Source organism: Anneissia japonica, unplaced genomic scaffold, assembly GCF_011630105.1.
Source record: "Anneissia japonica isolate Jap-2015-1 unplaced genomic scaffold, ASM1163010v1 scaffold585_len4108843_cov191, whole genome shotgun sequence".
In the NCBI taxonomy this organism is placed as follows: Eukaryota; Metazoa; Echinodermata; class Crinoidea; order Comatulida; family Comatulidae; genus Anneissia; species Anneissia japonica.
In genome coordinates this window covers 1931703-1949754 of record NW_022716829.1, presented here as the reverse complement: position 1 = coordinate 1949754, position 18052 = coordinate 1931703, and the positions used below count along the sequence as shown (strand labels likewise).

General features: G+C 34.8%; 2 protein-coding genes across 3 annotated transcripts in view; one reads left to right on the top strand and one right to left on the bottom strand.

The window, feature by feature from the left end:
- The window catches only part of LOC117109924 (monocarboxylate transporter 13-like), a 27096-nt gene extending 26790 nt beyond the window's left edge, over positions 1 to 306 (bottom strand). Inside the window, exon 1 of the mRNA XM_033252406.1 lies at positions 89 to 306. The gene's annotated coding sequence lies outside the window, so the exon portion shown is untranslated. The remainder of the gene's footprint in view (positions 1 to 88) is intronic.
- The window catches only part of LOC117109923 (sushi, von Willebrand factor type A, EGF and pentraxin domain-containing protein 1-like), a 14933-nt gene extending 921 nt beyond the window's left edge, over positions 1 to 14012 (top strand). Inside the window, exons 2-8 of one of the 2 annotated variants that reach the window (XM_033252402.1) lie at positions 4361 to 4487; positions 4974 to 5156; positions 7007 to 7180; positions 8290 to 8463; positions 9331 to 9507; positions 13221 to 13394; positions 13670 to 14012. In XM_033252402.1, the coding sequence (XP_033108293.1) occupies positions 4361 to 4487; positions 4974 to 5156; positions 7007 to 7180; positions 8290 to 8463; positions 9331 to 9507; positions 13221 to 13394; positions 13670 to 13854 (1194 nt within the window). In that variant the 3' untranslated portion in view covers positions 13855 to 14012. The remainder of the gene's footprint in view (positions 1 to 4360; positions 4488 to 4973; positions 5157 to 7006; positions 7181 to 8289; positions 8464 to 9330; positions 9508 to 13220; positions 13395 to 13669) is intronic. The other variant, XM_033252403.1, reaches the window with a different exon arrangement.
- The last annotated feature ends 4040 nt before the right edge of the window (positions 14013 to 18052 follow it).

The following is an 18052-nucleotide window of genomic DNA, read 5'->3' as shown; positions in this document are numbered from 1 at the left end:
AAACTTGCAAAAGGATAAAAACGAAATTGAACCAGAGTATCGCATCTGTCTCTTATACACATCTAGATGTGTATAAGAGACAGCCTACCTATTACGATTTCCTACTGAAGCTTATCGTTTGATGAACTATACAATCAGTACAGGTGTTTTTAGAAGTAAGTGTGCCTCCGAATGTTGAGAACTTAAAGCGAACGTTTCACGTAAATCACCGAAACTCGCTATTATTTCTCTAGGCTACACGATCATCCTGAACACCCTATATTCCGAACGGGACAGGTAACTGTTTCATTACTACCTTTGTTTCTACCTAGCGTCTTTTGTCTGTAACTGCAACAGCGTATCGCAACCTGAAAAGCGTTGCTAAGCAACCGGAATCATGACATACCTGTAGCCTTTTTCTAGTGACGGGACAGTAACATGGCAAATACAACAGCACAAACCAAAGACAAACACACCAAGTGCACTGCCACGGGAAAGATATGTGTGACAACGTGTTCTCTAAAAGGAAACCCTAACAAGGGCAACACGATTCGATGTTGCATATGTGGCCACTGGTACCACGAAAACTGCTTGAAGTTGAATGAGGCTGAAACAACTGGGGTTTGGCCATGTTACAGCTGCAGACAAATGCCATCTGAAGTATCTGAAATACTTGTTCTCGTATAAAACTCTTGTAAATACAACTATCACATACAAAAGCTATACGGGAACAAAGTGAACGCATATTACAATTAGAAGAACAAAATACGAAACAGACGGATACAATAGAACACCTCACTGCAACGATAAAAGCACTAAGTAACGGGACGCTGACAACGTGTAGACATCAGTTCATCCGAAATTCCAAACGAAAATGTGCCCGAAAGACACATCTTAATTGGTGATTCGCTAATTAAAAATATTGTCTCAACGAAAGATAACTTAATGATTCATCCAATAAAAGGAGCACGTGTTAGTGACATAAAATCATATTTCGATGATCCGAATACTGGACCATTCAAAGATGTTACGATACTATGCGGCACAAATGATCTAGCGTCGAATAACTCTGTTGATGAAATCGCAAATGAGTATATAGATTTGATCGCCCTAGCGAAATCAAAATCTAATCAGCTGATTGTGTCTAGTATCCCACCGCGAGGAGACAACCGAGTTGAACCAAATAAACCGGAAAATAGAAACACAAAGCAACGTTCTAAACGATCATTACATCGGAAACCGTACCAACAAGCACGGCGGCAACAATTACTCCTCCGCACATAACGCAAGCAGCTACAGACCAACAGATCAGCGAAGACCAGTTACATGCTATAACTGCGGAAAACAAGGTCATAAACAGCCACATTGTAGATACATGTACAAACAATATCAACCAAACAGCTGGTACCACGACGGATCATTTTAAATGTTTCAAAAGTAAAGGTCTACATTTCATCCATCTTAATACAAGATCTCTAATACCAAAGATCTCGGAATTTCGCGGTCTAGCGGTTATATCAAACGCAGCTGTTATTTCAATCACCGAATCGTGGCTAGATTATACTATACCTGATAAAGAAATCACGATTAACGGATATTCTATTTTACGCAATGATAGATCACGATCAGGTGGAGGTGTTTGCGCATATATTCGAAATGACATTGCTTTTAACACCAGAACCGATCTGCACAATGACCAAATGGAATCTCTATTTTTTGAACTATTGCTTCCTAAAACATTCGATTACGTGACTCCTTGTTGCGGAAAGTAAAAAAACATAGAAATGACAGATCAATTTATAATTCTTTTTGTAAAATAAGAAACAAAGTACGCAGGGACATCAAATGCGCAAAAGCTGATTTTTTTTTTATAGTAAAACCCTAGAAGAGAATAAGAAAAAGCCAAAAAATAATATGGGCGCAACTAAAAACACTAGGATAAATCTAAAACGTCGCCTCGAATTGTTTTCAATATTGACGACAACGTCTGCTTCGATAATAACAAAGTCGCAGACCACTTTAATATGTTTTTTACTAATGTTCCACATAGTCTGGCTAGTAAACTTCCAAATGGAAGTGCACAATATCATACAGATTCTGAGAAATTCCGACAATTTTACGAACGAAAAGGAGTCTCTAAAAACGCTTTGAACCTAACCCCTGTCTCAGAGGACTTCATTTTAAAAGAGCTCCAAGGGTTAAATATAACGAAGAGCGCGGGTTTAGACAATATCCCTGTAAGGTTCTTGCGAGACGGTGCTATAGCAATCACTGGGGTAGTAGCCCACATTATAAACTTGTCCATCATAACTAACACTGTCCCTGACGATTTCAAAATCGCTCGAATACATCCCATATTTAAAAAGTGTAACAAGTCAGTTGAGCACTATGTCAAAAATACGGTACTTGAACGAGCAGTATTCATCCAAATGGACGAATATCTCACAGAAAATGATATTTTGTTTGAATTTCAATCAGATTTTAGGCGTAAATACTCAACTGATTCTTGTTTGATTCATATGACAGATTATATTCGTACCCAAATGTCTAATGGAAATTATACTGGTATGGTAGCGTTAGATTTACAAAAGGCATTTGATACAGTTGACCACGGTATTTTAATTAGCAAACTAGAGAAAAGGGTATAGGATCAATCCAATGGTTTAAATCCTATCTAGAAAACAGACAACAGTTGGTTTGTGTAAACAAGGTTGAGTCTGGTTTACTTCCTATAACTTGTGGTGTCCCACAAGGAAGTATACTAGGCCCACTTTTATTTCTTTTTTATATTAACGATATGTCAATTAGTGTCAATTGCAAACTTATTTTATATGCAGATGACAGTGTTTTAATGATATCCGGAAAAGATCCAACTTTATTGGCCAGCAAACTGAGTAAAGAATTAGAATCCTGCTACGAATGGCTCATTGGCAATAAGCTATCAATTCATTAGGCAAAACTGAAGCAATACTGTTTGAAACTAATCACAAATTAAAGGAAGCAAATGAATTCTCAGTTCGTGGCAATGGAGTGCCTATAAATGAATCTTCTTCGATAAATTACCTGGGTATAACACTCGATCAATCCCTGTCGGGTGAACATATTTTTCAATCAGTTGTCAAAAAAACTGTAGCTAGACTGAAATTATTATATAGGCAAGCATCTTTTCTGAACGAAAATGCAAGGAAAATCTTATGCTCTGCCCTCATCCAATGTAATTTTGATTACGCTTGCTCATCATGGTACTCTGGAACTACAAAAAAATGCAAAAACTAATTACAAGTTTTGCAAAACAATATGGTTAGGTATATAACGAACGAAGGACCTCGAAGCCATGTCGGGCAGAAAGAGTTAAATAAACTTGGATTACTAAATGTCGAAGATAGAGTAACACAAATTAAATTAAACACATTGCATAAGATATTAAATAATTCTGCTCCATCGTACCTAAATAGCCACTTTGCTAAAGTATGTGACCAGCACAGCCATGGTACACGTCAAAGCGATTTAAACTTTATCCCACCGAAAGCATCTAAAGCTATTGATGGCACATTTTATGCTACCGTCATCCATGAATGGAACAAACTTCCAAGCAAAATAAAGAGCTCCGCCAGCCTTTCATCATTTAGAAAAATAGTAAAAGACTACTTATCGAATAAGAGAAAGTCATAACGAAAGAAGTCATGTCATAAAACCTTGTCTATTATACTTTATTACTATTTTTTCAGGACCCCCAACGGAAATAAACCTATGTAATTGGTTTTCTTGGGCTATCCTGGTCGATATCAACTTCTTGTTTTTTCATCTGCTCCTTTTTAAAATTTTTATTTTTTTTCTCAAAATTTAACTTTAATTATGGTACCTGTTTTTTTTTAGTACAATTTCATTAATGGTACCACAGTACTCTGTACAACTTTTTAAACCGCTTTTTTGACCTTTTTAATATTTTTTATTAGTTCCGATAAATCTCAGTACTGATGTTTTTATTAACTGTTAACTTACTTTTTACTGTTCTTAAATCTTTATCTCGTTTCTGTGTAATTTAAAATTTTTAACCCTTTTTATCTTTGAATTTTTAACCCCTTTTTTCGATTTTTAAAATATTTCTTAAAGAAATTTTACATATTAAAAAAAAAATTGAATTACTGTTTTAACTGGTTTTATTTGTTTTTTACTTGTATATGTTGATATTGACCAAATAAATGAATGAATGAATGGGAAGGCCTGTCTCTTATACACATCTAGATGTGTATAAGAGACAGATATATATATATATTATGTCCCATATTCGAACATTGTATTTACCTTTCTTTGATATATATTACTGAAACATTTTGTATTATGTAATATAATACTTTAAAACAAATCTATTTGTACCCAGGACCTTCTATCATCAGTGTGTAGTTCTGAACCATGTCAAAATGGCGCAATATGCAAAACATGTGACCCCGGCACAAGCTACGAGTGTGTTTGCCCGACAGAGTATGGAGGAACTACATGTGAACTTGGTTAGTCATTTATTCTTTAGCTTTATACACAGATTGTGTGTGTACATAATCTCGCACGCGCATAAACACAAGCCGGGCAAACGAATCCACCAGGATGAGAATAATAAACATGTTTAAACCATGGAGAAGATATATTAATATATTTTCTCCATGTTTAAACATGTTTAATATTTCCAGGTCGACCTAAGATAAATTGCGTCGGGCTGCGTGGTACGGCGTTGTATTTAGACTATAAACTTTATACATGATTCACAGAAACGTTTACACGTGTAAGTGTTAACAATAATGTTATTTACATGATAATATAGTACTTAAATGTATGGAAAAAAGGGATCGGATCGTCTCCCCTCTTTTCATAGACATACACTTGACTTTTGAGGAGGGAAAACAAAAAAAAAGCTAACGCCACTTTAATCTCGCAGTGATAATTACATTCTATAATTTTGTTTGGAACCAATTTCAATTATTGTGCTATGTTTTGTCTAGAATTGTGCGATTCGACTTTAAAATATGCAAGCTTCAATGGAAGTGCAGAACGTTGGGTTGAACCCGGGACAACTGGAATATACACATGTAACCCAGGATATTCTTATGCGAACAACACAGACGGAGTATTACCAAGAGTATGTGTAAAACATACAATGATTCCTGCAGGACCAACTTGTTATGGTTTGTCCATTCGGATTTCTTATAAATTTTCATCATCGAGTAAATCCCCGTTTTAATTGGAAAGACTGATATATAGGCAGTCATTGTTTACGTTCTTGTTTCCTTTGCTTGTTTAGTTTTGTTCATTTAATCGAGTCGACGCACCGTTGCATACGAGCCACTGTCATGAAAGTAAACAAATAATGATAGAAACTTTAGTGATATACTCTCTGGTCCGTCTCAAGGCACTTTCATGATTAACAGGCGCGGATGCAAAGGGGAGGAAGGTGCACACCCCTGATTTTGAGATCGGCGCAATCACTACTGTGTACCGCTCTTTCAATTCCTTTGATGATATAATTATATAGGCCTAATGATAATAATAATAATAATAATGATAATAATAATAATAATAATAATAATAATAATAATATAATCTTTCTTTCTTTCTTTCTTTTATTATTTATAATAATAATAATGGTAATAATGATAAAATTATAATAATAATGATAATGATAATAAAAATAATAAATAATAGTGTTATTATTACTATTTATTAATATATTCACAAAAATGGGAAACAGGTGTTTCTGCCAAGCGTTCCATGGCCTAAATTACTAAGTCGATTTTTTAATACATGCAATTAAGCACGCACAATCGATACTTATATTACATAGACATTGTAAATACCAGTATCTGTAGCATTTATTGTACTTCACCTATAGTGTTGAATCAATATTTATGTCGATTGTTATTGGGCCAATAAAAATGCTAGAAAAAAGGCTAATAAAATGGCGAGGTAAACAAAAATACGCTGACAGATCAATTAAATTATGCTATCTGCCAACACGCATGTGTACATCATCATCATCATCATCATTGTGACAAACCAATCAAAAATAATGGCTGAAACTTTTATGAATTTACTTTATAGGCCTATTGCTCATTAATTCTAGTAGGACTATCTTGTGTTATCAATCACACATTCAATGCATCTATAGTTAGTTAAGTAAGAAATAGCACTGTGTATAACTTTTATTCAGAACCAACAAGAACACGTTATAAAAAGAATAAAAGGAAAACAAAAAGAAAACGCCATAGGGTCACGTCCTTAAAATAAACGACAAGGGAGGGGACAAAGCCCAACAGATTACAAAAGAAGAAAGACAACAGAGGAAGGCCAAAGAGAAAACAAGACAAGCACGGAGAGAAGTCAAACTAAAAACACGCTTGGTTTATACAGTTTTAGGTAATTATATTGCCGGTTAATACACTCTATCAAAGATAATAAATAGCAGAAGATAGAGCAGCTTCCCAATAAATTGGAACATCCGTTCCAAAGGCATTGTGGGTACACGGAGAGCAATTTTACCTCACCCGCGCGGCGGCGCTATATAGTAATAATAAACAGCAATATTAAAAGGCGCCGCTCTGGTTGGTTTGTTTCCTGTATTTTCTCCACTTAGTAAAATATTCAAATTTTACTCCATTCGAAGGAGGGCGGATGTTCCATCAATTTTACTGCAAATACGCGAAACAGCTCATTCTTCTGCTATTTAAGTTCTTTGACTCTATGATACAGATTGATGTTACAGTGACAGTGTTACAGTGGATCAGCTTGTACAGTAACTTTCTCCTCCCCCACCTTTTTTAAGGGTCTCTTCGCGTCTGAGCTACACCATGTATCGGTGCCAGCTACTCTTGTGTGCACAAGAGGGGCTGTATGGATCAGTACATCGGGGTACACAATTACACTTACATAATTGCTATCATAACCATTATCACCAGAATGATCACCATCATCGCAGAAATTTTCTTAATACGTGTTTATTCTAAAATATATATATCTTCTATTCGACGCATTTGTTTAGCCTCATGCAGAAGTCCTTCTACACCAATGAATGGCAAATTTACAGTGAATGACCCAGAGATGAAGCACGGTAGCGAAGCATCTTTCTCTTGTGACCCAAAGTACATTATGTTTGGTTCGGCTACAACCCGATGTTTCGACGGTTCATGGGAAACCGCTTCACCAGAATGCAAAGGTAATCTCAATATTAGAATAATTGAAACAAAAAGAAAATTAATGCTGAATATGTTTCACACATGTCTTGAGTTGTCCAGTCTAAATTTACTGAGATTTGAGTAGTCTAAGGAAGGGTAAACACTGCGTTTCACATTGGTTGTACGGCCGACGGGTCCATCCGTTCTCTGAGCGTTTGGCGACGATTCAATTCAATTACTTTTAGTTCTAGTGTTGTAATTGTGAACTGAACTAAAAGTTTGAAAATAAGATTGAAACACCGAAGGCAATTGATCGTACTTAAATTTAAACATAAATATGGCAATGTTTTTTCTGAGTAAATCATAAACATTAAGCGAACTTGAAGAAGTAAATAATGACGAGACGCCGTCTATTGGTTTTTGATGGCAGATTTGAGCGGATTGTCATTAAAAACGCTCCGTCGCGCGCGCCTCGCCATGGCTTTTAATTAAAGCACTATACGTTTCAGACAGATATTTACAAGTTCATAAAATGTATATATTTAATGCTTGCGGTACACCACATAGATAGTTCCGAAAAGAACTCTTGTTTGTTGAGAAAATTTGTCATTTATATGTATTACGTGTATGGCATTAAAAAAAATGTATACGAAAAAGAGGGCTCTAATAGTTAATTAATCTGTGAATAATTAACATTTTACTCATGTAGGTCTATCAAAAAAAAATAATAATAAGTAGGTTATAACCATCACAATCACAAAGTTGACTAGTTTTTTTCCTCGTTGTAGGTGATTGATTGAATCTCCAATGAGAATAGCATTTTAACTGGTTAAACTTTGAGTATTCCTGCGTTGCTTCACCTTCGAATGTGTTTTATTGTTTTATCATAGGCGTAGGCTGGGGCGGTTGCCAAGGGTGCAGACGCAGCACCCACCCCACGACAGCAAATTAGTTCCACTTAGTGAGTTGAAATACAAAATGTGACCTTTAGGTGTTCATGGAAACAGGGATTTAGTTCCACATTTTCATTTTTCGCACCCTGCCCGGGCATGCGCACCCCCACCCCCAAGTCTAAACCAGCCTACGCCCAAGTTTATAAATTGTGATTTAATAGTTAACACGTCTTATCTACTCCAACGTTTTCTGTCAGCCCCATGTGTTAGTCCTAGTGCACCATTGCATGGAAACTTTAGAGTAAATGACCCCGATATGAAGCACAACTCTGAAGCATCTTTCTATTGTGACTCAATGTACACTTTGGTTGGATCCTCTACAAGTCGGTGTTCCGATGGATCATGGGAAGAGGATTCCCCAAAATGCAAAGGTATTGTCAATTCAAATAATTTAAGTTTGTCCAAAACAAGAACATTGGCAAATAAAATTTGAAATCTAGGCCTAGGCCTATAGATGTTTTGATAGAACATAAATAAGAGGAACTTGCAAAACAAAGAAGCCCAGGGCTTCAATTTGAGGTTTTACGGTGTGAAATTATTACATGAACCTTCAAATGAACTATTTCAATGTAATTAATGTGATTGCTACCAAATACCGCACACTTTCTGAGACTGAAATTCACGAAATAAAAATAATAGTAATAAAGTACAAAAAATAAGAACAAAATTAACAATTATGTTCTGGTTAACGTATTAGTCAGTAATAAACTAAACGTTTTCAGCTCCGCCTAATATAATAAGATCCTCCTACAATAATGTATATGGTCCCTGGATAGATGTATGTAACTAAACGTTTTCAGCTCCGCCTAATATAATAATGATCCTCCTACAATAATGTATGGTCCCTGGATAGATGTATGTAATAAACTAAACGTTTTCAGCTCCGCCTAATATAATAATGATCCTCCTACAATAATGTATATGGTCCCTTGATAGATGTATGTAATCAACTAAACGTTTTCAGCTCCGCCTAATATAATAGCAATCTTCCTACAAACAATGTATATGGTCCCTGGATAGATGTATGTGCGATCGGTATGTAGCGACTCCTAATCGATGTAAAGTGTTCCATTTCGAAGTAACAGGTCAGCCTTAATGCCTTCGACATTACTTCCTTCAAATCCCGCTTCTTCCTAACACCTGCCAATGGATCTTGAAAACACAACAGAAAAAACGATTATTAAGTGTTTATTATGCGAATTAATAAAATACAGGTTTATTCCAACTTGTTTTGCCAGCCCCATGTGATAGCCTTCCTAGTGCACCAGAGCATGGAAATGTGGCGGTTGTTGACGATGAAATGAAACACAATAGCCAAGCATCTTTCTATTGTGACTCAATGTACACTTTAGTTGGATCCCCTACAACTCAATGTTCCGATGGATCATGGGAAACAGATTCTCCAGAATGCAAAGGTAATGTTAATATTTAAATTATTTAAATTTGTCCAAAACATGAACATTAATTAATTCATTCATTTAGTCGGTCAAAATCAACATGCAAATCACGAGAACTTCATAAATTTGATAAAATAGTAAACAGATGTATAATCAGGGGCGGATTTAGGGGGGGGCGGCCCGCCCCCCCCTAAATTAGGAGGTAAAAAAGAAAAAAAAAAGAAAAAAGAAAGAAAAAGAAAAAAATGATAGCCCACAACGCCTCAAATGTTATTTTCCGGCGTCTAGAACACAACAATTTCGCGGGGGCATGCCCCCGGACCCCCTAGGACATTGCTGTCTCGATCGGCCCAAATTTCGCCCCCCCCCTTTCGGACCCCCTTCTGAACATCTCTGGATCCGCTCCTGATATTTGCCTATGCAATCACGAGCAAACATAAACGAAAATTGGCTACGCCGTGTGATTAGAGCACACACCCAGTCGAGGAGATTAGGAATGATGACGTAAAATATAGAGACGGAAAACAGGATTAAATCAGCTCGCTGGTGGCGCTGTGTGGACAGTATATATAGTATAATTCAAGCCCAGTGGGCTTAATCTCGAGATGAAGTACATCTCGAATTGAAACCCCCTTTTTAGTTTACAAAAGTAGCCTCGAGAAGCAGCCCATCTCGAAAAGAAGTACATTGGCTTCTTTACAAGATACGGTAGCGTAGGCTTCTTTTTGAGATAGTACAGTACAAATACTGTACATGAATTTCAAAAAACAAAATAAATTAAAAACAAACTTGGTTTATACAGTAGTTTAGGTGATTTAATGGCATTCAGATACACTTCATGATATAAATTGATGTTACAATGGCCTTATTTATTGTTTTATAGTAAAAAATTCACAAAATTTACACCATTCATTTTGAAAAGAAGCCCCTACCCCCCTTTACTTTGCAAAAGTATCCTCGAAAAGAAGTCCATCTCGACAGGAAGCCCATCTTGAAAAGAAGCCCATCTAAAGTTCGCAAAACAAAGAAGAAGCACAGGGCTTCAATTCGAGGTTTTACGGTATGAAATTTCCACATGAACCTTCAAATGAACTATTTCAATGTAATTAATGTTGGGTACCATACACTTTCTGAGACATATATTATTATTATTATTATTATTATTACTATTATTATTAATTCCGTCTGTTAACTTGTGCCCTGTTTCAAGTGCAGTGCGTATTTCCAGACCGAAACCGAGTAAAAACGCAATTGTTTGTCTCAATAACCACTCCATCGATTTTATGGGTGCAACGGTTATCAGAGGCTAACTTTATTAGGAAAACAATGTACTGTACGTTGTTAAATTTTAAGCATGTAAACCTTTTAGGCCAACATTTTACAAACTCAAAAGTGCACAATTTCCTCTATAAACGATTTATTCCTTTTGTTTATTATTAAGATCCGTAGTATATACTAGTGTAAATTAAATATTATCTGCATACATAAATTCCTGTTTTTCCTAATTTCATAAAATTATAGTTAGTCAATTGAATTTTATATAACCGTTATTAAACAATGATTATACAGCATTTGACACGATTAGATCTATCTATTTCGACTTATTTAAGTAGTCATACCACAAGTTTTACGAACTCCGATGTGCGTTGACGCAATCTCGCCATGGCGTCATGATAATGATTAATTACGTATCACCTTTATGTTTGTGAAAAATATGCTTACTAATGTTTTGTGCGCTTCCTATCTCCTTAGTCCTGTTTGATCGTAAGTTAGACGGTAGTATTTCACTCACAATAGTATAGTCGCAATACTATTTGCACAAAAGTGAATTTCAAAAAGAGGAAAAAGGAAAACCTCTTGATTGATTTCAAAGTACTGTACATGCAAAGAGAGAGAACTGGAATCCATGAAAGAACGTGGTTTGTCTTATTTGCTTTTCGTGGTTTAAATAGGTCACACAATAATCAGTAGATAATAAATAATTACTTTTATGATTGTTAGTTTGCACGAAATGTACAAACGGACATGATTATGATTACCAGGATAAATTGAAAAACTTTTTATGATGAGTATTTCTGTGGCAAATTCAAGCGGGCCAGCCGGCCCACCCTCCATAACTTTTTAAAAATTTAGAAGTGGAGAAAAAATAAAATTATATACAAAGTCTGAGAGTGCCATTTCAGGCCAATTAGAGGTGCCATAATCATAAATTTTCTTACCTCACCCCCAACGATGTTAGGGCTGAGGTGGTCTACACTCCACCTGTAAAAGTCCGTCCCTGGGCCCCTCTATTTCGAATTCCTGGATCCGCCACTGTATTTTTAAAATAGTGTGAAAATAAATTGTTGCATTCCTTAAAATTAGACAGGACTTTAGACAGGACCTGGTCCCCAGCCAAGGCTTGGACATACGGCCCAACACGTCCCTATTTTGCAATTCGCCCCCACCACTCCCTCCCCCCTCCACTTTCCACAACCGATCGACACCCTTGCCCAGAATGCAAAGGTAATACCGTTATTCGACTCATAAAATTTGTCCAAAAAAGGAATCTCCCACTGACAGTGTCTCATCGTAATTATATATAAAACAATAGGCCTAATTACATTTTTATAATATATACCGTAACCTGTGACTAAGTTACTTTCCTTTACCACATTTCAAAATAATCACAGTTAATTCCATTTTGTATGTATCTATGTATGTATGTATGTATGTATGTAATTAGATTTATATAGCGCATAACACCGAGGTCTGTCTCTATAAAATAAGATAAGATAATGTACGGTACGTACACAGGTCTACTTATAACGATTCCATTTGTAAGTTTGTGTACATCATTTTATTTGATTATTTTCTCCTAGCAGAAGCAGTCATTTTTTATAAAGCGAATACAGGGTACAGTGCATCAGCAAATTTTAAAATGAAGTTAAAACAAAACTCGAGAATAGCAACCGATTCTACCTAAGTGATCATATCAGTTTCGGTGACAAATAAAATGCTGATACAGTTCTATACTGGTGACAGCACCAGTAATCAATCATCTAAACAGAATCAGGTTTGGTGACGGCATCATGAAAAAAAAGATTCAAAAGATTCAAAATAACTTTATTTGCAAACTTAAGGAAAATTTGAAATGTACAGAAAGATTAATAGATATATACAAAATATAAATATGAAAAATTTAAAATTCTCATTTAAAAGTCATCACAACATTAAAGTACAAAAAAATAAAAAAACATTATGAATGATACAATTACAACAACCACAGCAACAACTACAGCTACAAAACTAGTAAAAGAAAAAGCAGGGTACCATACCAAGAAAGGACACCAAAATTTGGGAAATTAAAAGAGCCTACAGGAAATTTTATCTCATTAATTTTAATAATTTATTAAGGGGGGGGGGAGCGAGAGGGAAGGGAAGGAAGGGGAAAAACTTGGGAATGCCCATCCTGCCCCCCCCCCCGCTGGCCATTTTAGGAGAAAAATCAGTTAAACAACATAGCAAAAATTGTTTTTCCCTCTGAGCCTGGCTTTAATATATGTCAAAATTTTGTAGAATTATATGGATTTGTTCTTCTGTAGTTAAAAAAACGCTTCCGCTTCGTTTCTTTTAATGCATGCCTACATAACCGACTGCATTATTTGGTGGAATACTAAGCTGCTGTCTTTGAAAATAGATTTTTTAATGTTTTATATTGTGATTTGAATATGAGAACTTTTTTTTGTCAGCCCCATGTGAAAATCCGATTGCACCAACGAATGGAAGCTTCACAGTCGACGACATACATCTGAAGCACAATACCAAGGCGTCTTTCTCTTGCGCTCCAAAGTACACCATTACTGGATCGTCTATAAGTCAGTGTTCCGATGGATCATGGGACACAGATTTTCCAGAATGTAGAGGTAATGTTGATATTCAAATGAGCTTTGAATCTCTCAAAAATTATTACTTTTAAAATTAATAACCTTCCACCAATGTTGGTGACGTAACACAGCACTTAGCATGTATGTCTAGCCTGAGAGGAGATTTTGTAGTTTTAGTTATTGATATCTACATTATAAATTGTGTATATTGTCGAAAACAGTAATGTTTATATATTAAATACAGCAATTTTCCAGCTCTACGTCAACATATTGAAATTTTCTTAACTACCATCTTTGTCTTCTCAACCTTCCAGCACCCTGTACTGTTCCTGACGCACCGCTCAACGGCTATATCACAGAAACTGACCCCGATATGAAGCACGGCACAGTGGTGACGTTCATGTGTAACTCAACTTCTACGTTGCAGGGAACCCAGACGATTACGTGTTTTGATGGTGTCTGGGGCAACTATGATATACCACAATGCCAGCCAAGTTAATATAACGAATTTATTTCATATTTCGTATTTCATATTTCAAAAATAGACTTGATTTTAGCCTAAACTGTTAACTTGTCTCCTGTGTGATGGACGAATATTATTAGAGAAAAGGTACCGGTATTTTACAGTGAATAATTGTTTTATATTTAAATGGTAAAGTTCACTAAGTTGTTTCTAATCGAATTGTATATCAATATGCCGAAAGGCCTCTAGAGGCATACATTTCTTCATTTTATATGTTCATGATTTAATGATTTTTTCTTTCTGAAGGCTGAAATGATCACACAATGCCAACCGATATAAATACTAAAGATATTCTTATTACCTTGGCCTAAGCCGTCCACACTAGCCTTGACTGGGTGATGGCCTCTGATATATGTTATCTTACCACGTTTTCCTATCTTGATTAGGCCCGTACGCAGAATTTTTATTGGGTGGGTGCGAATTTGTGGAATGTGGACCAGAATGGATGGGGGGGGGGGGGGGTTGGTTTTGAGAGCAAACATTATTCATTGTTTTTATTTTCCAATGTCCTTTAGTCTATCAACATTTTTTATAGGCCTAACGATGAATAATAATAGCAACTTTGTTATGTTATGGAAACTGATCTATACAAAATTAAATCAAACTAATTAAACACTTATGGAAATGTCATTAATTGTACAACGGGTTAACGTTCATTAATATAATTAAATTTAAAGAATCGTTAATAAATCGAGGTCGGAGTAAAATAAACCCCTACAAATTGGACATACACATAGCGTAGATGTGTAACGTGCCACTTTCATCAAAGCAGCGTAGTTTTCTTTTGGTGATCAGTGTATTGTATTCCCCGGGTTCTTATTCTGCCTTATTTGTGTTTCTTATTTTGTCAAGATGAATGAATCCTATTATTTACCCCGTCCAGATTTCAGACGTTGGCGCCGCCACTGATGTCATTTGAAATGTCAGTAATCGATTTTCATCTACTTTCTTGATTGTCCAAGTCTGTGCACCATACAAGAATAGATAAATAGCCGAATATTGTAGTGACGAAGATCTCCTACGATTTTATTAATATTATAGAAAAACTGTCTTACTGTGGTGAATATATATTTTTTTCTGAAATGATTTAAAGTTAACTGACAATATTTGTTGTTGTAATAGAATTATTAATTAAATTATTCAGTCAACAGTTTATTAATTATCTATTAATAAAAGTCTATAAAGGCCTATATTTACTTATTTTATAGTTTCTATAATGTCGATTCGAATGGTCGAGCGGTTAAGGCAGGGGAGCCGCAACGTACAGCCATTATATCGGCGTTGGTTCGACCAACATGCTCGCCTATGGTTCTGAAGGTGGAACCAGTCTTCTCGGATAAGGACTCTAAACCGTAAGCCCAGTGTTTTATTGGCTCATGTACACTATAAAAATCCCAGTACATATTTTTAGACGAGTAGGGGTTACCACGGTGTACTGGTACGTACAGCCCCTGCCCCTCCTTAGGGGAGAAGAAAGTTACTGAATGAGCTATGAAAGTTAACGCGGCTTTGAGCGCTCTGGTCTTCATGAAATAACGCTATGTATGATGTAATGTATGTATCATATTGACAGTTCAATGGAACTTCACTGGCTACCTGTAAAACTCGGGATTCATTACAAAATACAGTGGCGGATTTAGAGGGGGCGTAAAGCTCATCAGAAAATTACCCTGCTAAATATTAAAAATCAATCAAATATCAACTCAAATTAATGAAGGTGCTAGAGGTTTAAGGGAGAATCTTCCCTTGCACCCCTACCAGGGGCTCTTTCCTGAGACTCTCACTAAGTTCGGACATTCACGCCCCCTCTCTTTCTTACCGGGCTGGATGCGCCACTGAGATAGCACTTCTGACTTACAAGGCCATTAATAAATCATGTGCAACCTATGTCTCAAATCTGCTATCAGCCTACATAGAGCAAGGACTCTTCGATCATCAACTTAACTCCTCCTAATAGATCATTTCTTGTTGCTGCTCCGAAAATCTGGACTTCTCTGCCCATAACATCAGGTCGGCAGAAAATGTCACTATATTCAAGCCCAGACTAAAGAAATATCTGTTCGACCAGCACTTCCTCAATTAATTATTCTCTTTCTCGCACTACTTTTCTACTCTCGTATTTTTTCTGTCTTGCTTAGTTCTGGCACCATGAGCGCACCGTGCGGATACCGGCGCCTTATAAAATGTCCATTTTTATTATTATTATTATTATTATTATTATTATTATTATTATTATTATTATTATTATCATTATCATTATCATTATCATTATCATTATCATTATCATTATTAATATTATTATTATTATTATTTTTATTATTAATATTATTATTATTAATATTATTAATATTATTAATATTATTAATATTAATATTATTATTATTATTAATATGATTATTATTATTATTATTATTATTTATTATTATTATTTATTATTATTTATTACTATTACTATTACTATTACTATTATTATTATTACTATTACTATTACTATTACTATTACTATTATTATTATTATTATTACTATTACTATTACTATTATTATTATTATTATTATTATTATTATTATTATTAATAATAATGAAAGACCAGTGTCACTAAAGCCAACATTTTGCGTTGACTGTCACTTGCTTCATTGTCAATAAATATTATACCGATTTGTTCCAGTCTTTTCTTTAATTTCTTTGGAACTGTTCCAAATGTCCCAATTACAACAGGAATGACCACTGTTTTAATTTTCCATAACTTCCTCAGTTCTCTTGCTAAATCCTGATACTTCATCACATTCTCCATTTCTCTTTCTCTTCGATGCGACTATTACATGATCAGTCTGTATCGTAAAGTCCCATAATACTTTACATTCATCATTCTCTAGCACAGGCTATTGCTATTATTATTATTATTATTATTATTATTATTGTTATTGTTATTGTTATTGTTACTGTTACTGTTACTGTTACTGTACTGTTACTGTTACTGTTATTGTTATTGTTATTGTTATTGTTATTGTTATTATTATTATTATTATTATTATTATTATTATTGTTAATGAATACCGGTATTCAAAAGACCAATGCAACAAAATAAATACATAAATGTCACTAAATTCTATAAAAACTGAATGATTTTGTATTTGACGTCATTGTGAACAATACCAGGTTCAGTGGTTGAAGCTTGTTCGTAAGTGTATTAACATAATCTAGTGTAATAAAGTTTCATCATAATATTCTCCTTCCTACATTAGCTCTTGCATAAGGAACCAACGGCTTCGGCATCTCTTTATAAATATTTTAGCCCATAAAAGGAAAATGAAATGAAATCAACTATGTACTGATTTAAACCTCCGATATTAAATTAAATAAAGTAATTAAACACATACATTCGAATAACGTCACACTTTATGCTTCAGTAACCGGTGGATGCACGCAATTAACATCGGGATTAACAAATTGTTAGCTCAAGATGCCAAGAAAAAGACGTTATTGATCATAATGTAAACTAATTTAAGCACCATGTTTGGTTGACAAAGACTATCAATAATAGAGTGTTCATAATAGTACAAATCATCACCGTCATATTCAACATTATTGACAGTATTCACATATATTTTCAATTAACTATAATCGTACTGTAAGATCATGACATTTCATAATTATAATATAAGGCTTAGAGAATGGTATGTTGGCTTGGAAACATGAAACTACAGAATTTTATTCGAGAATCATGTATTTTGAAGAAAATTTAGCTTCAATATCGATATTTAGATCAATATCGATTTCACTGTATTAGCGTCGCAATTAATATTTTATTTACTTATTTATTTATTCTTTCTTTATACTAGAACACTTTCAATGGTTTTAGTAAGTTTCGGGAGTTGATTCCATTATTTAGTAGATCGGTATACAAAAGTTCTTTTACCTTGCACATTTTCCCAGGTATATTCAATGAGTGTATTTTTAATTTGACTGCTAGTACAATGCGTATGCAAACCATAATTAAAGGCAAAATGTTTAGATATATGATGGAGAATTACTATTTAAACATACCGTAATTAACATTTTACATGAAGTCACTGGCGCCGGCGTATAATCCCTATAAGAAACAGGACATGCAGACTATTATTTCTAATATTATTTCTCCTTCTTTTTTATATATTCTATATATATGTATATAT